This window comes from Gossypium hirsutum, chromosome D07 (assembly GCF_007990345.1).
Source record: "Gossypium hirsutum isolate 1008001.06 chromosome D07, Gossypium_hirsutum_v2.1, whole genome shotgun sequence".
Classification (NCBI taxonomy): Eukaryota; Viridiplantae; Streptophyta; class Magnoliopsida; order Malvales; family Malvaceae; genus Gossypium; species Gossypium hirsutum.
The window spans coordinates 19,376,629-19,398,713 of NC_053443.1; the positions used below are offsets into that span (position 1 = coordinate 19,376,629).

A 22,085-nucleotide genomic window follows, 5' to 3' on the forward strand; every position below is an offset into this window, starting at 1 on the left:
AGGTTCGTGTTTTTAATTCCAAGACCATGTAATAATTACACCAAAGAGTTTGTGAAAAAATAACATTGCAAAGAGTCTTCGCAACCCATATTCTATTAAGACATTTCTTTTTACTTTTGGCCTTGGCATGTACTTAAGACCATATGATTAATTGGTAACTTTTATGTCGATTAAACATTTGGTTTGAGGCATATGATCCTTATTGCATGTTTGAATTGAATGATTACTTTATTTTAAGCTTTTAATTATGAATTTTGTAATTGGATTTGTTAAAATGAAATGGTTGATTAATTGCTTTGAATGATTGAATAATTGTGCCACTCCAATAACCACTATGACATTCTAGATTCGATCAGGCTTCCAATCATGTTTGGGGTGTTACAATTTCTTTACTTAAGGACTTAATTATATCATCAATTATTGATTTTAGGGATAATTTCAAACCCCCTATTGCAAACAACCACACCTTTCTTAATAGCTCTCGATGAACCTCTTTCCACTTCACTAATCTCCTTTATGACAAAACCAACGGTGAAGGGTCCCCCTACTGCAACAACGGTCCTTCATCACCTTCCCCTAGCTCTTGCTCTATAATTGAAAACAAATAAGGATCTTGGTTTTCATCCACCTAAATAACATAATGGTAATCCTTATTAAGTGATGAAACTAATCTTTGAGCTTTAAACGGAAGTCGACTTAACTCCTCACTAGCAAAAATGCCTCCTTTTAACAACAACTGACTTCAACCTTGGCCTATCATCATAAGCTCCTCATCAGTTGGTTTCACTCCTTTTATAGATCTTTGGCTTGGGCCCTAGCCCACATTCACAAGCTTAACATTAATTTTAGTAAGGATCACTCCATCTTTAGGCTTAGCAATATTCTTTTCATAATTCTCAACCAACTCACTTTAAAGGCCCCATTGTTGTTCCTTATCGCTTCATTATTTGTCAACTTACAAATTCATTTATTTACTCCATCCTCTACAATATCCTCGACAAGATTTGCAATGACTTTAAATCTTGATTTCTCATAATTAGTGAAACCATCCATTGATCTACCATCATTGGGTCTCTTGATTGACCTCTGTGGGCACCTCTCCACAAACATCCAAGGTCTGTAATTCTTGTTTTAAACTTGGATATCGACGTTGACCTTCAATTCCATTGCCATTATTGATTATTTTGATAGCCTCGCATCTATCCTTTCTATGACCATAGTGATTACATTAAAAAAAATGTTAGGCAAGGCTTAACTCATTAAAGATTCCCATCAATTCTAATTTTTGAAATTAATGAACTATGAAAATCGATATAAACAACCATCTTTAAAAAAAAGACCTCTAGATCCACTATGAGTATTATAGTCAATTCTAATAACCTTTCCAATGGTGTCACCAATCACCTTGAGGATACATTGCTCCGGACAAACCTGGTAACCAGATACACATCATAACCTAATGTGAATACAGTTGAGTAGTCAAGAATGATGTACACTAAGGTTGCAACATTAGGTATTGACTAAAGACAATTTAGGGACCTTCCGAAAACACTTTCGTATAATCATCTTTTGATGTAAAATTTGTTTAGTAATAATCATCTTTAAGTCTATTATTTGAAATTGTTGAGTTGGCTTCCAAAAAGCATAACATTTGTTCAACAAGGCACTATACTTGATTACCTACTTAAGATTTTAACAATGATTGTCTGAGACAGGCTCTTCTTTATTAGATTTTGAGCCCAATCAAAGAACTTTATGGATGGAATTCCATCTTCAAAATTAGTTAACACATTACCATCCGAAATTTCGATATCATTGTAATCAGTAGACTCATCCATTGCTTATGGCATACTTTAAGACCTAAGTAATTTCTCCTTAAATCACATCTTAGGGCTTCTGGAATCCTTTGAGGCCATCATATCATCGTTAGGGAGATCTTCATCCCTTAGTCTAACTTTCTTTATGACTCTCATCCCATTTAGGAGCATGGAGCATAGGTATTTTTTTAATGTTTATAATCTACAAATAAATCTTTGAAGAACAAATATAAGCAAATAAAACTTAAAATTCTTTATTAATTTTATTCATCCAAATAAATTCATTTTTTCAAATGAAATTTTTCTTTCAAATGTCTCGTCCAAACATACTCTAAAAGGATAACGGCCTCTCCCAATCCATAAATAAGAGGATAATGCACTTCAATACACTCGAACCCACATTTTACGGCATTGGCAACAATACTCAAGCCAATCGAGCTAAGACGCAACTGACTTATAATAGTTTTAGATAGAAACTGAACACTAAAACTCAAAAAAAAACCTAGCTGCTAATAATATTATTATTGGTTCAAATAAAGAAACGTAACTGTCAAAGAGAAGGAAACAGAAGAACATGCAATTGACAGACATAGAATAGAGCAAAAGTCACCAAAAAGAAACAAGTAAAGGGAGGAAAGTGAGCAGCGGAACAGGAAAAACCGTGTGTGTAACCGAAGCCTCTGGCTACATCGTGTCATGGCTTGTTAAGCAACTTCTACTTCGTGGTTACACTGTCAAAGCCTCTGTTCGTGACCCAAGTCTGTTCCTTTTTCATAATTTTTTTCGTTGCTTTACTCATTGTTGCTCTTACTTACAAGTGATATTTCATTAGATGATCCAAGGAAGACACGACACTTGCTTGGACTTGAGGGTGCTGAGAGCAGGCTCAGGTTGTTCAAAGCAGACCTATTGGAACAAGGTTCCTTTGATTTTAGGGTTGAAGGTTGTGTAGGTGTTTTCCACATTGCATCTCCCGTCTATCTACATGTCCTTGACCCACAGGTTGACCTTCTATTCTTGATCTACATTTAATATACCCCTTCTCTTTCCACCTATATACAATCAAGGTTATGAAATTTGTTTATCATAATATCAGGCAGAATTTCTCGATCCCGTTATGAAGGGAACGCTGAATGTTTTGAGCTCATGCGCTAAGACCCATTCCGTTAAACAAGTGGTATTAACATCTTCTATAGCTACAATCGCATATAACGGAAAACCTCGAACTCCCGATGTTGTGGTTGACGAGAATTGGTTTAGCGATCCTGATTACTGTAAGAGCTTAAAGGTGCGTATGTCTTCAATCCCATCTGCTGAATGTTTTGTGTTTTCTTTTACAACTTCAACCTGTTATATTGAAATAATTATGGAAATTTGAGCAAGAAAAGGATTGTATACTGATGCCAATAGTTTTGTTGTTGAACAAATAAGAATACGATCATGAAGAATCAAGATAATTTTTTCAGAATTTCACATTTGGTTTCATAATATCTTAATCCATGCTTGATGATTGGTGGTCCAACTTGTATCAAACGTGAACTTTATCCAGTTTATGAACTCTTAAACCTATATGCTTGCTCTATCATATTACTAGAATGGATGCCAATCCTATCACTTCTGCAGATTTCGAGTTTCAGCTATTTGAGTTTGAGTACACGTTATGGAACAAATTTTGCAAGGTTGCATAACCGGTTATTTGTTGCCTTGTTGCTGCTATAATTTGCATTACATTTCTATGTTTGTGAACTATACAATTTGTTCATGCTATAGCCCCTAACATTTAAGTGAGTGATAAGTTTATATATGTAAATTAATGCTGAAAATTTGTCCTCTTTTTACTTAATGTTTTTTTTTGTTATTATTTATTTTTAATTCAGCTATGGTACGTAGTCTCAAAAACAATGGCCGAGGATTCTACCTAGAAATTTTCAAAGGAGAAGAGCATTGACATGGTTGCCATAAACCCTGCCAACACTTAACACCAATGCTAACGCAATTTTAAACTTGATTAAAGGTATTTTAGGCCACTATTTTCTTTCTCCATTTAGACATTGTCATTCACGTCATATATGGCGGTAAGTATTTTCTACCTCAGTGATGGAAAAAATAAATTTAAAAAAGGAAAACTACAAAGACAACTTTTGTTTACGATCTTTTTGTTGTTTCATTGTGCAAGAGCAGAAAATTTTCCCAATGCAACTCTTGGTTGGGTGAATGTTAAGGATGTTGCAACTACACATATCTAGGCATTTGAGATTCCATCAGCAAGTGGCAGATATTGTTTAGTTGAGAGAATTGTACATCACTCAGAAACTGTCAATATCTTACACCACCTCTATCCTTCTTTGCAACTTCCATAAAAGTAAATTATTAACTTTCGATCGAATTTGGGAGTGGTGTCAAGTCTAAACACTTGATATCAACTCGGCATGATTTGCTATTTCTGTTTTTAAGCTAAAATGATATCTTATGTGTCATGTTACATGGTGGAGGTTGGGATGTATTATTGGTGTTAAAGGCAGTAAGCAAGCTGATTTAGCCTGGCTTGGTCAGCAAGCCTCGTGACTTGGAGAAGAAACAAAGTAGAAACCTTTCTTCTGTTTGTAAGCAAAGAATAGAGAGTATGTGAATGAAAACAAGCTGAATTTTCATTAATTCAAACATTGGCAAGCTGCCATTACATATATCAAATATGAGTCAAGCTTACAAGTCAAAATACTACCTAAACATTTACCTAACACCACTTAATTTATTGAAAGATAGCTAGACTAGCTTGCACTAGTTACTTTGCTGAATTTCAGTCAATCAACAGCTGAAATTACATCAAAAAGATTTACCAACTAAGTTTAAATCTAACTAGATTACAAAATGATCATTGGAGTAACTAAATGAAACAAACAGAACAGTAGCATTGTGCTTCAGCTGCTGCAAAGCTTGGCTCAACTGTATGTTGTGCTTCTTGCTGCATGTGACTTGCATGGCCACCTTTGCTGCTCCACATAATGCATGGGAACTAACTTCAACACTCCTCCTTAGTTTCCATGCTTGTAACACCTAGCTTTTCCTTAATTTTATAAATCTTGACACATTAAGTGCCTTTGTAAAAATATCTGCAATTTGCTCCTCTGAATTGCAATGAAGCAACTCTATTTCATGAGCTTGCTCCATTTCCCTTATCACATAAAGCTTGATATCAAAATGCTTTGTTCTACCATGGAAAATAGGATTCTTTGCAATTGCAACAGTAGACTTGTTATCACAATAAATCTCTGTTGCTCCTTCTTGATGTTGGTTCAAATCAACTAGGATTTTTCTAAGCCATATGGCTTGGTTCACAGCTCCTGCAGCAGCAACATATTCAGCTTTTGCTATTGACTGTGCCACAAGATTCTGCTTCCTTGAACTCTAACAAAACATGCATGAGCCAAGACTAAAAGCATATCCAGAAGTGCTTTTCATGTCATCACTCAAACCAGCCTAATCACTGTCAGCATAGCCTATTAACTTCAAGCTTTCAGCTTTGTTGAATAACACACCATGGCCAAGAGTGCCTTTGACATACCTTAGCACTCTCTTTGCTGATTGTAAATACTGCTCATTGCAACAATTCATAAACCTCGATAGCAAACTAACAGCAAACATGATATCAGGTATGGTTGTTGTCAAATACAGCAAACTACCAATAAGACTTTTGTACATTGATTCACAGACTAGCTCACCAATTCCTTGGCTCGATAGTTTCATGCCAATAGCTATAGGTGTGCTAGTTGGTTTACAATTCTGCATAGAGAACTTGTCTAAAATCTTCTTGGCAAAGGATTTTTGACTGAGAAATATTCCTTTTCTGGTTTGCATCACCTCCATTCCAAGGAAGTAGTTCATTCTGCCTAAGTCAGACATCTCAAACATCTCCATCATTTTGGTTTTGAAATCGACCAACATAATCTTGTCTCCTCCTGTCACCAAGAGATCATCAACATAAAGGGACAAAATGAGCTGTGTTTCAACTTTATTCTTCTTGACATACAGTGTTGGTTTACTAACACTTCTCTTTAATCCCAAACTGACCAAATAGGTGTCAATTCGAGCATACCAGGCTCTAGGAGCTTGCTTCAAGCCATATAAGGCCTTTTTGAGTTTGTACACCATGTGTTCCTTGCCAGATACAATAAATCCTTGAGGCTGATCAATATAAACTTCTTCCTCCAAGAAGCTATTAAGAAATACAAACTTTGTAATAGCCCGATTTAGGCTTAGTCGGAACAGTGGTTTCGGGACCACAAATCCGACGAAAAAAAAAATGTAATGGCTTGAATTTTCAGAGGTGTCGGAACGGTGATTCGAGATCACTAAATTCGACAAATGGGTAGAAAATATTATTAATTTAGTAAGTATAAGTTAAATATGAAGTTAGGAAAATTTTTGAAATAGTGAATAGTGCACTAGAAATAAATATTAAAATAATTAGAATCGAAATGAGGTATCAAGACCTCGGGGATTTTAAACTGAGCCATAAATATTTTTATAAATATTTATGGAGTGTTAAAAAGTTAGTATTAAAGTTTCGTTAAGAAATTTTAAAGTTCCGATAATTAATTGAACTAAAAGGACTAAATTGTAACAAATGAAAAATTTTGGGAAATGATTAAATAGCTTAAATGATAAAAGGAAGAGGGCTTAAAAGGCAAATAGACCCAAGGTCTATTTGGGCTGGACGGCAGAGGCATGAAATCAGCAAGAAAGTAAGGAGAATTAAGGGCAAAATTGGAAAATTGCAAAATTTGCTTAATAAAGTTAGGACCCAAGTGGAATTATCTAGATTTCTCTTCATTTTTCTGAATTCTCATCAGCTAAAACACCATGGAAGGGCTTCTTCAAGCTGGTTCTTCATATTTTTATTACAAGTAAGTTCAATTCTTGACTATCTCTTGAAATTTTTGTATTTTTATGACTTTTACAACTAAGCCCACTTGTTAAATCCATTAGTTTTTGATTTTATGAAAGAAGTTAAAAGTTGATATGAATATGTGCTGGAAGTATATGATGATTTAGCATGAAATTAGAGCTTTAAATTGTTCATATGCTGATTTTATTGAAAGAATTGAATAGAAAGTGAATGTTTGGGACCTAATAGTAAAAGAGTTTGAAGATAGAGTTATATGTGGAAATTCTGAATTTCAATAGTTGTGTAACAACTTATAATGTCTAGTAAAGTACTAATTGAGAAAATTAGATTAATTGAGGGGTTAATTGAGAAAGGACCGAATTGTATAAACTGTGAAATTTGGGGCAAAATGGAAATCAACATTTTGCACTAAAGCAGTTTTGGACAGCAGCAGTAGTGTAACTTTGAAAAATCACCAAAAATTGTATAGATTGAATTAGAGGATGAATAAAATATGAAACTAAAGCTTATTGAGTCTAGTTTCTTATAAAAGAAATGATGTGAGCAATGGAATTGTAAATCATGAGATATAATAGATTTTGTGAGACAAGGTCAGAATGAATTCGGGTTCCCCTGTTCTGACTTTGGAAAATCATTAAAAATTGTACAAAAATGATTATGAGTTATAGTTTATATGGTTAGAATCCTTAATGAGTCTATTTTTAGAAGAAACAAGCTAAAACATCATCCGAATTCTGTACAATGAGATAATTAATTTTTAGTGAAGAGTGGTCGGAACTGTCAGACAGCGAAACAGGGGAAACTTTAAAGAATAAACTGTACTATTTGGCTGAACCAAAAATTATGAAAATTTTATGGTATGAAGATATGTGAGTCTAGTTTCAGGGAAAATTAACGGATCTTAATTTGGAGCTCTGTAGCTCCGGATAAAAATAATTTAGTGACTCTGACTCGGATAAACAGCTTTGAATATACATGTTAGTGAATATTGAAATTATGGTTAATGTTGTTTAAGTGTGTTATACACATTAAGGATGTGGAATGGAGAGGAGGAGGAGGAAAATTGGGAAATATATGAATGATTCGTGTATAAATGGTCATATGTTTGATTATAACTCATAAACGATGAAATATGAATGATGCTTATTTTTGTGCATTATTGATCATGGTTTAAGCTCATGTGTGAAAATAAAGTTTCATAGTATGTGTGTATGGTATATTCAGTATATGATTTGGCATGAAATAATACCATGAATGGTTTATGAATTAACACATGTTGGTAAGCCTGATATATGAATAAATGATCAAATTGAGCGGAACGCCGGATTTGAGTACTTCTGATCAAGTGACAAAGTGATAAGTGGTAGCTTTAGCTACACTTATCTGATCAAGTGACAAGTGGAAAGTGATAAGTAATAGCTTCGGCTATACTTATCTAATCAAGTGACAAAGTGATAAGTGATAGCTTCGGCTACACTTATCTGATCAAGTGACAAGTGAAAAGTGATAAGTGATAGCTTCGGCTATACTTATCTGATCAAGAGACAAAGTGATAAGTGATAGCTTTAGCTACACTTATCTGATCAAGAGACAAAGTGATAAGTGGCTACACTTATCTGATCAAGAAACAAAGTGATAAGTGGCTACACTTATCTGATCAAGAAACAAAGTGATAGGTGGCTACACTTATCTGATCAGGGACAAGTGATAAGTGATCATACGTAAGACCATAGTTATACTATGGCAAAGTGAAAGTGAAGTACTCAATTTTCCGTGACCGTTCCCTAATTTGATTAAGGATGGTAAGTGACAAATGGGCCCAAAAGAATTAAAGTAAATGGATAAGTGGTAGTGTATTTATATCAGGACGATGTTGTTATTCAAACTAAAGTGATATTTTCATTGCTAAATTGAGAATTTCATAAATGTGTTATTGAATGGTATAATCAATAAACATTGAGTTAAATGGTAAATACGTATTAGTTTTGAATTTGATGTCATTGAATTGTACGTGAATTAAATGGAAATTGCTAGTGATATGATTTAAATTATGAGCATGAGAAATTGCGAATTGAATGAAATGGAAATGAAGCATTAAATTGCATGAGTATTTATCGGGTCTCGCAGGCCCTAATTATTATGATTATAATATTTTGAGGATATATTGTGAAAAGTTATAGAAACATGTTAATTATTTTGAAAGTTTTAATTTTGATGAAATTTTATAACTCGGTTAAATACGTTTACAAGTGTATGTGTTTTGGTAATGCCTCGTACCCTATTCCGGTGTTGGATACGGGTAAGGGGTGTTACAAACTTCACATCCAATTGATGAATGGTCCACTGCTTTTGTGTAGCCAAAGCAACTAACATTCTGACTGTATCAAGCCTAGCTACTGGTGCAAAAGTCTCCATGTATTCTAGACCATATCTTTGGCTAAAGCCTTTGACAACTAGTCTAGCTTTCAATTTATTTAGTCTCCCATCAGCATTTTGTTTGACTCGATAGACCCATTTTACACCAATAGTCTTCTTGTCAGCAGGCCTTTCAACCAGCTCCCATGTCTGATTCTTCTGAATCATGTTGATTTCATCAATCATGGCTTGCATCCATCCTTCAGCAGCCTCTGCTTCCTCAAAACTGCTTGGTTCCACTGTGGCAACATGTGCTTTTTCATAAATTTTATCTAAGAGCCTTATGCCCTTGATAGGCACATCATCAATGTCCATTTCAGGACCAAACTGATTAGGTTCAATTCTAATCAGCCATCAACTCTTCAGAAATAGCTTCTGGCTCATTTCTTTCCCAATTCCAACAACCTTGTTCATCAAAGACCACATCTCTGCTCACTTGGATTTTATTTTTTGAAGGATCCAAGATCCTGTAACCTTTCTTAACTGAGTTGTAGCCTACCAGTATACCAGGTTGGGCCCTTTTTAACAGTTTGTCTCTTTTCACAGCTGGTATTTGTGCATAGCACAGGCAACCAAAGATTTTTATATGAGCCAATGATGGTTTAAATCCAAACCAAGCTTCAAAAGGTGTCTTGTGGGCAAGTGCTTTAGATGGAAGCCTGTTTTGAATATAAACAGCAGTATTGACTGCTTCACTGCACAAGGTCTTGGGCAATTGCTTCTTAAACAAAAGGCACCTTGCCATATCCAACAGGCTTCTTATTTTTCTTTCACTTACCCTATTTTGCTGAGGTGTATAGACATTGGTTAGCTGATGTTTGATACCAGCAACATTACAAACAGCTTGAAACTAAGCTGAGGTGTACTCAGTCCCATTGTCTGATCTTATAGACTTCAATTATAGACTTCAATTTGCATCATGTCTCTGTTTCAACTGCAGCTTTAAACTTCAAAAATACTTGAGCTACCTTAGACTTATATTTCAAAATGAAAATCCAGCAATATCTTGTACAATCATCAATGAAAATAATGAAGTACCTGTTGCCATTTAGTGATTCAATCTTCATTGGGCCACATACATCTCTGTGCACTAGCTACAATTTCTCTAAGGCTCTCCAGGCTTTATTGGTAGGAAATGGCAGTCTTGCTTGTTTTCCTAGCTGACATAATTCACAAACTTCATCATTCTTCTCTGAGTTGGTGAAGTTTTCAACCAAATCTTCATAGACCATCTAAGCCATCGATCTGAAGTTAGCATGCCCAAGCCTTTGGTGCCAAAGCTTGGAATCATCAATTGAGGCAATGCAGGCTGAGTATTCTGAGTCACTTAGCCAGTTAACTTCAAAGCAGTTATCAGTCATAGTGACTGTCATGAGGCTTGATCCATTTGGATCAGCTATTTGGCACTCCTTACCCTTGAACACCATTAAGTAGCCTTTCTCAAGCAGTTGAGCAATGCTGAGAAGATTCCTATCAATCTCAGGTACTAGCAGCACATTTGAAATAATCTTATTGCTAGCAAGGGTGCATATTAGCACATCCCCTTTTCCTTCAGCCTTTATGAATTGACCATTGCCAACCTTCACTTTGGTTTTGCAACTCCTGTTGAGAGTTTTAAAAATGCTTGCATCTGGTGACATTTGGTTAGTACAACCACTGTCCAACAGCCAGCCTTTTGAACCCTTCTTCTAATCAGTTGAGCATGACACAGCAAAGACCTGTTCTTCATGATCACTATTGTCTTCTGCCACACGAGCTTCAATATTCTTCTGTTGTAATTGAATCTGCCTAGGTTTGCCCTTGTTTTTGCAAACCCTTTCAACATGCCTTCTTTTCTTGCAATGTTGACATAAAGCATCTGGTCTAAACCAGCATTTTTCTTCTGGAAGACCAGGCCTTTTGCAGTGTCTACAAAGTTGATCTTCCCTTCTTGCAACATCAGGTTTAGGCCTATTTTTCCAAGCCTTTTTACCTTTGAAGGCATTAGTGCTCGAGGACTCTCGGGCCTTGGCTTGAAAGGCACCTTCTTGGTGCTCTTCGACCTTGCTAGCTCTCCTTTGCTTCTGAGCATAGAATGAGTTTATTACCTTAGTTAGAGAGATGCTAGCTAGGTCTCTTGAATCCTCTAAGGAGGATATTTTTGCCCCATACCTCTCAGGTAAGGTAGAGAGGACTTTCTCCACTATCCTTGCTTCATCAAACTACTCACCAAGGAGCCTTATTCTGTTGACCACTGCCATGATCCTATCTACATACTGCTTTACTATTTCTTCTTCCCTCATCTTTAAGTTTTCAAAATATCTTCTCAAATTCAACAGCTGCTGCTGCCTTGTCCTCTTTGTGCCTTGGAACTCTTCTTTAAGTTTGTCCCAAGCTTGCTTTGGTGTCTCACAAGCCATAATTCTGGTGAAGATGACATCTGACACACAATTTTGAATGCAGGACATGGCTTTATGCCTTTTAGTCCTCTCATCAGCATGTTGTCTGATTTAAGCCACTGTGGGATTGGCCCTAAGTGGTGCTGGCTCAGCATCAATGTTTACAACTTCCCACAGATCAAAGGCCTGCAGGTAAGTCCTCATCTTGACCACCCAGATGTGAAAGCCCTCTCCACTGAAGACTGGTGGGGCTGTTGGAGAAAAGCCTAAAGAAGTCATTCGAATTGTGTTTCCCGTGCAACAAGTCCACTAAGACAACGGCTCTAGATACCAATTATTGGTGTTAAAGGCAGTAAGCAAGCTGATTTAGCCTGGCTTGGTCAGCAAGCCTCGTGACTTGGAGAAGAAACAAAGTAAAAACCTTTCTTCTGTTTGTAAGCAATGATAGAGGGTATGTGAATGAAAACAAGCTGAATTTTTCATTAATTCAAACATTGGCAAGTAGCCATTACATATATCAAATATGAGTCAAGCTTACAAGTCAAAATACTACCTAAACATTTACCTAACACCACTTAATATATTGAAAGATAGCTAGACTAGCTTGCACTAGTTACTTTGTTAAATTTTAGTCAATCAACATCTGAAATTACATCAAAAAGATTTACCAACTAAGTTTAAATCTAACTAGATTAAAAAATGATCATTAGAGTAACTAAATGAAATAAACAGAACAGTAGCATTGTGCTTCAGCTGTTGCAAAGCTTGGCTCGACTGCATGTTGTGCTTCTTACTGCATGTGACCTGCATTGCCACCTTTGCTGCTCCACATGATGCATGGGAACTAACTTCATCATGTATACTTGAGCAGTGGTGATTTGATAAAAAAAATTGACAAATGTGAGGGTGATAAGCCGTATGTGCCAACATATCAGGTGTCAAAGGAAAAAGCAAAAAGCTTGGGTATAGAATTCATTCCTTTGGATGTCAGCCTCAAGAAAACAGTTGAAAGCTTGAAGGAGAAGGGATTTGTCCATTTGACCTCTCTTTATTAGCTTCTTCTACACGCTATTATAATACATATATTAACGTTGTTTTTGGTTTTGATGTCACACTTTTCTTGTTTTCGTTTTACTTGAATGGAGAATTGTGGAAAGAACTGATATAATCAGCTATATTTTCCAGGTTCAATCCTTTCTAGTTTTATAGTTCAGTGTTTTGAAATTACCTTACAATTGCTCTGGAAAAACCTAATAACTGGATACACATCAGAACCTGATGTGAATACCATTGAGTAGTTAAGAATGGTTGCAACATTACATATTGACTAAAGATAATCCGGGGAAGTTCTGAAAACACTTTCATATAATTCCCTTTTGATCTAAACTTTATTTAGTAGTAATCATTCTTTAAGTCCATTAATTGAAATTGTTGAGTTGGCTTCGAAAGAGTATAGCATTTGTTCAATAAGAAACTAAACTTGGTTTCTTACCTAAAAGTTTAACAATTATTGTCCTCCATTAGATCATGAACCCAATCAGGAAACTATATGAATGGAATTTCATCTTCAGAACTAGTTAACATATCACTATTTAAAAGTTTGGTATCATTGTAATAAATAAAATCACCTATTATCTATGGCATACTTGAAGACCTAACTAATTTCTCTTTAAATCACATTTAAGGGCTTTTGGAATCCTTTAAGACCATTATATCATGGTTAGAGAGATCTTCCACCTTCACCCCAACTTTCTTTATGACTCTCCTCCCAATTAATTGCATAGAAGGAGTGCCTTGATTCCTACTTTTGCATAATGACACAAAGAGCATAGGTTTTTTTTAAAAAAAAATTTATAATCTGCCAATAATCTTTGAAGAATATATATAAGCTAATAAAATTTAAAATTCTTTATTATTTTTATTGGTAAAAATAAATTTATATTTTAATTTTAATTTTAATTTTAATTTTAAAACCTTTAATTTAAATTAAAATTTCCTTCCCAACCTCTCATCCAAATACACTCTAAAAAAATTTAAATATATAAAAAAAAACACACACACTTGAAGCCTTAACTCATAGGATGGGCCTAGAAGGCTAGGCCCATTGCAATAAATAATGGGCTGTGATACAACATTTCTTATCAAATATAGTAAAAACAGATAGATTAAATCATTGGTGAAATGACAAAAATTAATTTGGTTTACCGTTGAGATTAAGTTTAAATTGGATTTAATTTCATACACTTGTTAGTAAAAGATTAAATAATAGCGCAGGCGAACATTTTTATATAATAAAGTTGATACTAAATTAAATAATGTGGCTTTTATTGAAATATATACGAGTTCTATTATCTAGATTCGGCCCGATATGATAAAAGATTCCATGCGTTTAACACGTAAAAGCTCTTTCAAGCAAATGTGATCTCTACATTTGGTTGATAGAAGAAACTCAACACTAAAATAAAGAGAAGGAAACAAAGATAAGGACATGCAATTGACAGCCACAGAATAGAGCAAAAATCACCAAAAATAGATAAGTAAAGGGAGGAAAATGAGCAGCGGCGCAGGAAAAACCGTGTGTGTAACCGGAGCCTCTGGCTACATCGCGTCATGGCTTGTTAAGCAGCTTCTACTTCGTGGTTACACTGTCAAAGCCTCTGTTCGTGACCCAAGTCTGTTCCTTTTTCATGCTTTTTTTTTTTTGTTGCTTTACTCATTGTTGCTCTTACTTACAAGTGATATTTCATTAGATGATCCAAGGAAGACACGACACTTGCTTGGACTTGAGGGTGCTGAGGGCAGGCTCAAGTTGTTCAAAGCAGACCTATTGGAACAAGGTTCCTTTGATTCTGTGGTTGAAGGTTGTGTAGGTGTTTTCCACACTGCATCTCCCTTCTATCACGATGTCCTTGACCCACAGGTTGACCCTTACATCCTTGATCTACATTGAATATACCCCTTCTCTTTCCACCCTATATACAATCAAGGTTATGAATTTTGTTTATCATGATATCAGGCAGAATTACTCGATCCCGCTGTGAAGGGAACACTGAATGTTTTGAGCTCATGCGCTAAGACCCCTTCCGTTAAACGAGTGGTATTGACATCTTCTATAGCTGCAGTCGCATATAACGGAAAACCTCAAACTCCCGATGTTGTGGTTGACGAGAATTGGTTTAGCGATCCTGATTACTGTAACGGCTTAAAGGTGCATATGTCTTCAATCCCATCTGCTGAATGTTGTGTTTTCTTTTACAACTTCAACCTGTTATATTGAAATAATTATGGAAATTTGAGCAAGAAAAGGATTGTATACTGATGCCAATAGTTTTGTTGTTGAACAAATAAGAATACGATCATGAAGAATCAAGATAAGTTTTTCAGAATTTCACATTTGGTTTCATAATATCTTAATCCATGCTTGATGATTGGTGGTCCAACTTGTATCAAACGTGAACTTTATCCAGTTTATGAACTCTTAAACCTATATGCTTGCTCTATCATATTACTAGAATGGATGCCAATCCTATCACTTCTGCAGATTTCGAGTCTCAGATATTTGAGTTTGAGTACACGTTATGGAACAAATTTTGCAAGGCTGCATAACCGGCTAGTTGTTGCCTTGTTGCTGCTATAATTTGCATTACATTTCTATGTTTGTGAACTATACAATTTGTTCATGCTACAGCCCCTAACATTTAAGTGAGTGATAAGTTTATCTATGTAAATTAATGCTGAAAATTTGTCCTCTTTTTACTTAATGTTTTGTTTTTTCTGGTTATTATTTATTTTTAATTCAGCTATGGTACGTAGTCTCAAAAACAATGGCCGAGGATTCTGCCTGGAAATTTTCAAAGGAGAAGGGCATTGATATGGTTGCCATAAACCCTGCAATGGTGATTGGCCCTCTTTTACAGCCAATACTTAACACCAGTGCTGCAGCAATTTTAAACTTGATTAAAGGTATTTTAGGCCACTATTTTCTTTCTCCGTTTAGACATTGTTGTTCACATCATATATGGCGGTAAGTATTTTCTAACTCAGTGGTGGAGAAAATTAATTTAAACAAGGAAAATTACAAAGACAACTTCTGTTCACGATCTTTCTGTTGTTTGATTGTGCAGGAGCAGAAACTTTTCCCAATGCAACTTTTGGTTGGGTGAATGTTAAGGATGTTGCAACTGCACATATCCAGGCATTTGAGATTCCATCAGCTAGTGGTAGATATTGTTTAGTTGAGAGGGTTGTACATTACTCAGAAATTGTCAACATCTTACACCAACTCTATCCTTCTTTGCAACTTCCACAAAAGTAAGTCATTAACTTCCGATCCAATCCGAACACTTGATATCAACCCGCCATGATTTGTTATTTCTGTTTTTAATCTAAAATGATATCTTGCGTGTTATGTTACATGCTGGAGGTTGGGATGTATACTTAAGCAGCGGTGATTTGATAAAAAAAAAAATTGACAGATGTGCAGGTGACAAGCCGTATGTGCCAACATATCAGGTGTCGAAGGAAAAAGCAAAAAGCTTGGGTATAGAATTCATTCCTTTGGATGTCAGCCTCAAGGAAACAGTTGAAAGCTTGAAGGAGAAGGGATTTGTCCATTTGTCCTCTCTTTATTAGCTTCTTCTACACGCTATTATAATACATATATTAGCGTTGTTTCTGGTTTTGATGTCACACTTTTCTTGTTTTCGTTTTACTTGAATGGATAATTGTGGAAAGAACTGTGTAATCAGCTATGTTATCCAGGTTCAATCCTTCCTAGTTTTATAGCTCAGTGTTTTGAAATTGCCTTACAATTCCTGCGCAGTCCAGAAGAAATATCTAAAGGCACAATACTACAACACTGGGAATTGTATTTTTTAAAGCAAATTCGAGGAACTACTCCTGAATATAGAGAATCCAGATCCTGTATAATGCCTAATCCAATACCAAAACTGGAATACAAAATGATTTCATCCGCTCTAGATGTTGACTAATGGTATCGAAGTCCGAAAGAGAATGCAGCAGCAATAGTTTCTCGTATGACTCATTCACTTTTACCATTTTGCTGGGAAGCAACAAAATTGCGAATGACTTCAATTGCCAGCTGATGAGCACTCTTGTTTTGCAGCTTTGCAAGCTCATCCATGACTTCATATGTCTCTTTATCGGCAAAAAGCTTTAGGTTATACCTTGCTGGTGGCGTTTGCACTACACCTTCCCACTTGTCCACCAGCTCTTTAAGTTTTTCAAATCCCTGCAAGAAATCGACATCCTCATCAGTTTCTGTGCCATGAGTTCACTGTATCATAAATGACTCACAAAGGAATATGGATAAAAATTGACAAAGGAAATAGAATACTTTCCTACTAGTGTGCCTGAAGAGAATGATAATGGAAACATGCTAGTTCTGTGTACTTACAATGCGGGCTGTGAAGTCACCAAATGATTCTTTTGGTTGTCTTTTTTGTTTCCAGTAGTAGAACAAAGGTTCAAAAACATTTTCAAGATCCTGAACTTTGACTTTGTCCATAAAACTTCTTGCTAATTGGGTTTGATTTGGTGTTCCGCCAAGCCAAATCTGATTTTAACAACAAAATCCCAATGACCCAGTTATGCTAGGAATTGATTAGTATGGAAAGGCATCGCTTCATATGATTGAACTACCTGATAGCTGTTGGGACCATCACCAACCAGTCCAAGCTCAGCCATGTACGGTCTAGCACAACCATTAGGGCAGCCAGTTATTCTGATCACCACAGAATCATTGTACTTCAGACCGACCTGAAATTAGGCAAGACCTCTGTTTAGGAAACTTCCGAACCTGATTTCATACCAAGTTAAATAATAGATAGGGAAGAGGATTTGCAGAACTGACTAGATTAGGGAAACTTGAGACAGAATTAAATGAAGGCCATGCACAGAACATCTTGAAAAGGATAATGGAGAAGTTAAATGTCAGTTTGACAATAATTCAGCAGGTTTACTTCAGTGTTAAGCCAGTCCCTTTTTTTTTTTAATTAGAGTGTTAAGCCAGTGTTGTTGTTTGGGATAAGGGGTCTTTTAAATTTAACAAGATTGTGTATTTGATAAACATACCTTCTCAAAGACGGATCTGACACGCTTGAGGATGTCAGGTATGCCTCGCTCAGCTTCTGTTATTGCCAATGGGCAAAGTGGGAAAGCTGGACATGCCATAGCTGTTAAGTTCAGGGGGTCTACATATTTAGGATGCTGCTCAGAGCAAGAAGCAGTCAGCTATACATCTAATTTGAAGTGTAAATTATAGCATAATAAGAGAGAATAAGGTAAAGAAATTCTTAGAATGAATATTGAGAAGCAAAGGAAACACTTCTTAATGAACCATATAACATTACTGCAACCCAAGGAAAATTTAAAAAGAAAAAAAAAACGAGGGGGGGGGGCAGCAAAGTGCAGACAGCATAGGGCATATGTCCCTGAATATGTTTAACTAGGTGAAACCCATGCTACCAAAAAAAAAAGGGTTTCATGAACACTATATACTTATGCAATCTGATTTTACAATTGGAATATTGTGTAACAACCATATACTCCCAAGTTTTTCATTTGAAGTACACGTGTCCAACACTCTTGTTACAAATATATCTGTACATAGGTATAGGGATATAACTCTCCAAGAACCCTCCAAATACATGGAAAAACTGGAAAAGGAAAATTGACCATACCCTAGTCAGACACATATTCATACGCAACACTTACACTAGAGTCCAAGTAACATAGGTGAAATCTACTCTAGCATTGTGGTTTTGTAACTTGAGAGCAGATTTGCAATAAATCCAAGGTTTTCATTCCATGAACTGATGCCTTTAGGGAAACAATAATAATGATTAACATTTTTTACACTTGACTTTGAAGGGTGAAAACCATCTTACGCTTGCATGCACCTAATTGTCCATTAGGCAATATTTGAGCAATATCCCACTAATCATATCAGAGCCCTTCTTCTGTTTTTCCTCTTTTTGTTTTTCTTCTTCTTTCCGGGGACAATTATGCTTAAACACATTATTGCTGCTTATAGAAGACATAAAGAAAATGCTCACATTCCTTTATTACTAGGGGCCTTAAGCTGCCCGTCATTACACACTGCAAGCACCCTACTTAACCCACCTTGAGGTTTCTCATCTGGAAACAAAAAGCAACTGAAAAATATAACGAAATGTGATCTCATATCTTCTGTCCAATATTTTTAGTGGTATTCTATGAAATGTCTTAACTGGTTCATCCATTCATATGATCCCATACTATCAGTCTTCTCTAGCTACTAACATGCCATAATATTATGGAACTTTTAAGTGAGCTAACAACAGCAGCTAATTCTTAATTAATCAATTTTATTATTTCTTCAAAATCAGTATTATAAAGATTGGCAACCATCAGTAACACAATAGACAAAGCAAATCTTCTTCTGATTAAGATGCTCAATTCAAACTTTTGCAGATATTGTAGACTAAAGGTTCAGAAAGCTATAGGCAATTATAGCAAGTAATAAGCATCTTACCAGCAGGCCAGCTTGAGCAAGAACTGTGGTAATGGGACGCCTCCACGCACTACGAATGTCGCACAAAATAATGTTTTGGTTTGGGGTAATTCGCATATTTAAGTTATACTTCTCTATTACTTCCCTCAGTGTCTTTTTCATTTTCCCTCCAACACGACCATTATCTACATGAAGCCCGCAAAACAAAGCACCATCTCCCTGCCAAAAGTTTCTAACCAGTCAGAAGTGACCAAGAAGGTCATCAAATGCACTATAGTATACTCTAAGGATCGTATTTGAGTTGAAACCACTCTAGGCCAAGCATAATATCAAAAGATCAAAACACAATTAGAAATTAAGCAATGCAGAAACTGATAAGTGAAACAAAAGACATCGTGTACAACATCTCCAAATAGAAACACAAACCTGCTCATGCCATCCCAAGTAACTCTTAAACTCCCATTCAGGCAACTCATGGAAAGGCTCAAATTTCTTTCCATAATATTGCTCAACAACAGTTTTAAACTTTTCAATTCCCCAAGAGCTGATCAAATATTTCATTCTACTATATCTACGGTCATCCCTTCTGCCATGATCTCGTTGAGTAGCAACAATGGCTTTAATAGCATACAAAATGTCCTCTTTTGGAACATAACCTAACGGTTCTCCCAGCCGAGGAAAAGTGGCCTCCATTCTATGAGTTCTTCCCATACCACCACCAACCTGCAATGAAAATAACAAGAAATGGATGCTTTTAGATATAAACACTTTGAAAAAAAAAACTTGATTTCTTAAGTCACACAGTAGACTTACATAGATGTTCAATCCCTGAGGCTCCCCGTTATCATCAGAAACTACCACAACACCAATATCATTTGTGAGGATATCCACCGAGTTATCAGTTGGCACAGTGACAGCAATTTTAAACTTCCTCGGCAAGAACTGAGTCCCATATATTGGCTCAGGTGAATCCGGAAAATTCGTTTTATGAGAATTATCATTCCTTGCCTTCACTACTTCCGGAGGCTCTGATGTCATGAACCTCTCCCCGTCCACCCACACATCATAGTAAAAACCTGACTGCGGGGTTAACAGAGCAGCTATGTTATCAGCAGTTTCCTGGGCAAACAGGTACTCTTTTGTCTTCAGGGGAGCAGCAGGAGCAAGCACATTTCTATTGAGATCCCCGCAGGCACCGAGAGTTGAACCCATGTTCTTAATAATCGTGCTCATTACCGTCTTGAGGTTCTTCTTCAAAACTCCATGGAGCTGAAACGTTTGCCTTGTGGTCAATCTAAGTGTTCCGACACCAAACTGATCAGCAAGATCATCCATTGTCAAGTAGAGCTGGTTTGGGACTTTTCCACCGGGGTTTTTGGTTCGAAGCATGAACGAATAAGACCTTGTACCACGCTCATCTCGGTTATACTGTTGATAGCTCCCATGGAACTTAATTAATTGTGTTGCAGCCTCGTTTATATTGGGTGTATCAGTCAATATCTCCTCATTAAGAGGGTATCTAATGAAATTGCTTTGTTCTTTGAATATTTCAACTTTACTTCGCTTTGGCTCTGTTGTACTGGTTTCGGGTTTCACTGGCTGAAACGGGATTCAACAACTTATTTAAAACAAACACGTTCATACATAAATTTACAATTTTAGATTCACAAGGAAAAAAGATAATAAAAATTATTCTAGCGTAGATATATACATTGCAGTGAATTAAAATATATCCAATTTTTCTCACCAAAAAATATATATATCCAATTATATATATATAAGGAAAGGAATCCTTTTTGTAAAAAGAAAAAAAGACAAACTGAGAAAAAAGAAAGTGAAAAGGCATACAAGTTGTAAAAAGCTGAAAAATGTTCTGGGACTCACTTAGCTTCCAAACAACAGTTAACATTCAAAACAAAATTAAATTTCATTTTTGTCTGAAACAAAATGAAACTGACCGTAGAGACAGCTCTAATAACAGAAGGAGTGGAGAAGGGAAGTGGAAACACGCGATGATTCCTCGCCAAAGCTATAGAATGCAAAGATTTCAACCCCGTAAAGCTTTGCATTCTAATCTTGGGATCGTTGGGTATCACGGTACTCGTTGCACTCCCAAACGATGTCGTCATGGTCTCAATGGAAAGCTAAAGCCTCAACCTTCAATTTTATTTTGGAAAAAAAAAATCAGCTAGGGTCCCTCAACCTTCTCTTTAAATGAAGAAGAAAGAAAAAGAAAAGATGGTGCAGAGAGCGACTGTAGCGAAGGAAAAAATAAAAATGCAGTTACAGAAATATCCACCCTCTGTGGGTGCTAAATAGAGCTGGCTTTTGTTTGATTTTGCTAAAGGTGCATCATCACGTGCCTCGCACGGGACTTTCTTTTATGAATCTGGGCCCACATGCTGTCTAATACCGAAAGGAACACTTTTGATTTATTCTATTTTTTATTATAATTAAATAAAAATTCATTCAAAATGAAAAATTAATTCAGGTGATTTTTATCCAACTCTAAAATTAATAATTTAATCACAACACTTTAATTAAAAAAATGGTATTCCACATCATATTTTCATTTTTCTACATAATTTAAAATTGTGATTGCTAATAATGTGGATATAAATTAAGATTAATTGAAGTTAAAAGTTTATATATATAAATTAAAGATTAAAATATTATTTTGTATGCAATAAAAATATATCTTTTATTTTTCATTTTAGTCTTAAACTACGTTTTATATTTTTAATTTTTAATTTTTTTTAAGAAAATTCATCATCATTACTAAAGAATTTTTACAAATTTTAAATTTTTTATATATTATAAAAATAAATTTTTATTTTTGCAAAAAAAATATTTTCCTAATAGTCAATAAATTGGTCATAACGGTTTGTAGTTAATATATAATTAATATAATATATAAAGTTAGATTATATAAATTTATTATTTATAAAATTTTATATATAAAATATAAAATTACTTGTTATATAAATAAGTAAACTAGAGTAATATATTGGGAGAAAAAACTAGAGTAATATAATTTTTTAATGGAAACATAAATA

The 22,085-nt window shown here is 35.4% G+C and overlaps 2 protein-coding genes and 1 pseudogene across 2 annotated transcripts; 2 read left to right on the forward strand and 1 right to left on the reverse strand.

The window, feature by feature from the left end:
* Positions 1-1,353: 1,353 nt before the first annotated feature.
* On the forward strand, positions 1,354-12,693 carry LOC107956056 (phenylacetaldehyde reductase-like; annotated as a pseudogene).
* A 1,140-nt stretch (positions 12,694-13,833) lies between these two features.
* On the forward strand, positions 13,834-16,300 carry LOC107954293 (phenylacetaldehyde reductase). The gene is made up of 6 exons (XM_016889807.2): positions 13,834-14,188; positions 14,267-14,436; positions 14,533-14,724; positions 15,317-15,479; positions 15,641-15,827; positions 15,992-16,300. Exons 1-6 carry the CDS (start codon positions 14,068-14,070, stop codon positions 16,146-16,148), a joined length of 990 nt encoding a protein of 329 aa, XP_016745296.2. The 5' UTR covers positions 13,834-14,067; the 3' UTR covers positions 16,149-16,300.
* LOC107954292 (sulfite reductase [ferredoxin], chloroplastic) lies at positions 16,270-21,336 on the reverse strand. The gene is made up of 8 exons (XM_041096612.1): positions 20,988-21,336; positions 19,843-20,628; positions 19,456-19,752; positions 19,051-19,248; positions 17,610-17,744; positions 17,178-17,294; positions 16,933-17,091; positions 16,270-16,767 (listed from the first exon to the last, which is right to left on the reverse strand). The coding sequence occupies exons 1-8, from the start codon at positions 21,156-21,158 to the stop codon at positions 16,558-16,560; spliced, it is 2,073 nt and encodes a 690-aa protein (XP_040952546.1). The 5' UTR covers positions 21,159-21,336; the 3' UTR covers positions 16,270-16,557.
* Between the last annotated feature and the right edge of the window lie 749 nt (positions 21,337-22,085).

Excerpts from the sequence above, each read along its gene's own strand:
- LOC107954293 (XM_016889807.2), top strand. The coding sequence starts at position 14,068 with ATGAGCAGCGGCGCAGGAAAAACCGTGTGTGTAACCGGAGCCTCTGGC. Across the intron at positions 15,480-15,640 it reads AATTTTAAACTTGATTAAAG|GAGCAGAAACTTTTCCCAAT; the intron begins GTATTTTAGGCC and ends TTGATTGTGCAG. Across the intron at positions 15,828-15,991 it reads TCTTTGCAACTTCCACAAAA|ATGTGCAGGTGACAAGCCGT; the intron begins GTAAGTCATTAA and ends AAAAATTGACAG.
- LOC107954292 (XM_041096612.1), bottom strand. The coding sequence starts at position 21,158 with ATGACGACATCGTTTGGGAGTGCAACGAGTACCGTGATACCCAACGAT. Across the intron at positions 17,745-19,050 it reads TTGCTCAAGCTGGCCTGCTG|CATCCTAAATATGTAGACCC; the intron begins GTAAGATGCTTA and ends TGCTCTGAGCAG. Across the intron at positions 17,295-17,609 it reads TCAGATCCGTCTTTGAGAAG|GTCGGTCTGAAGTACAATGA; the intron begins GTATGTTTATCA and ends GCCTAATTTCAG.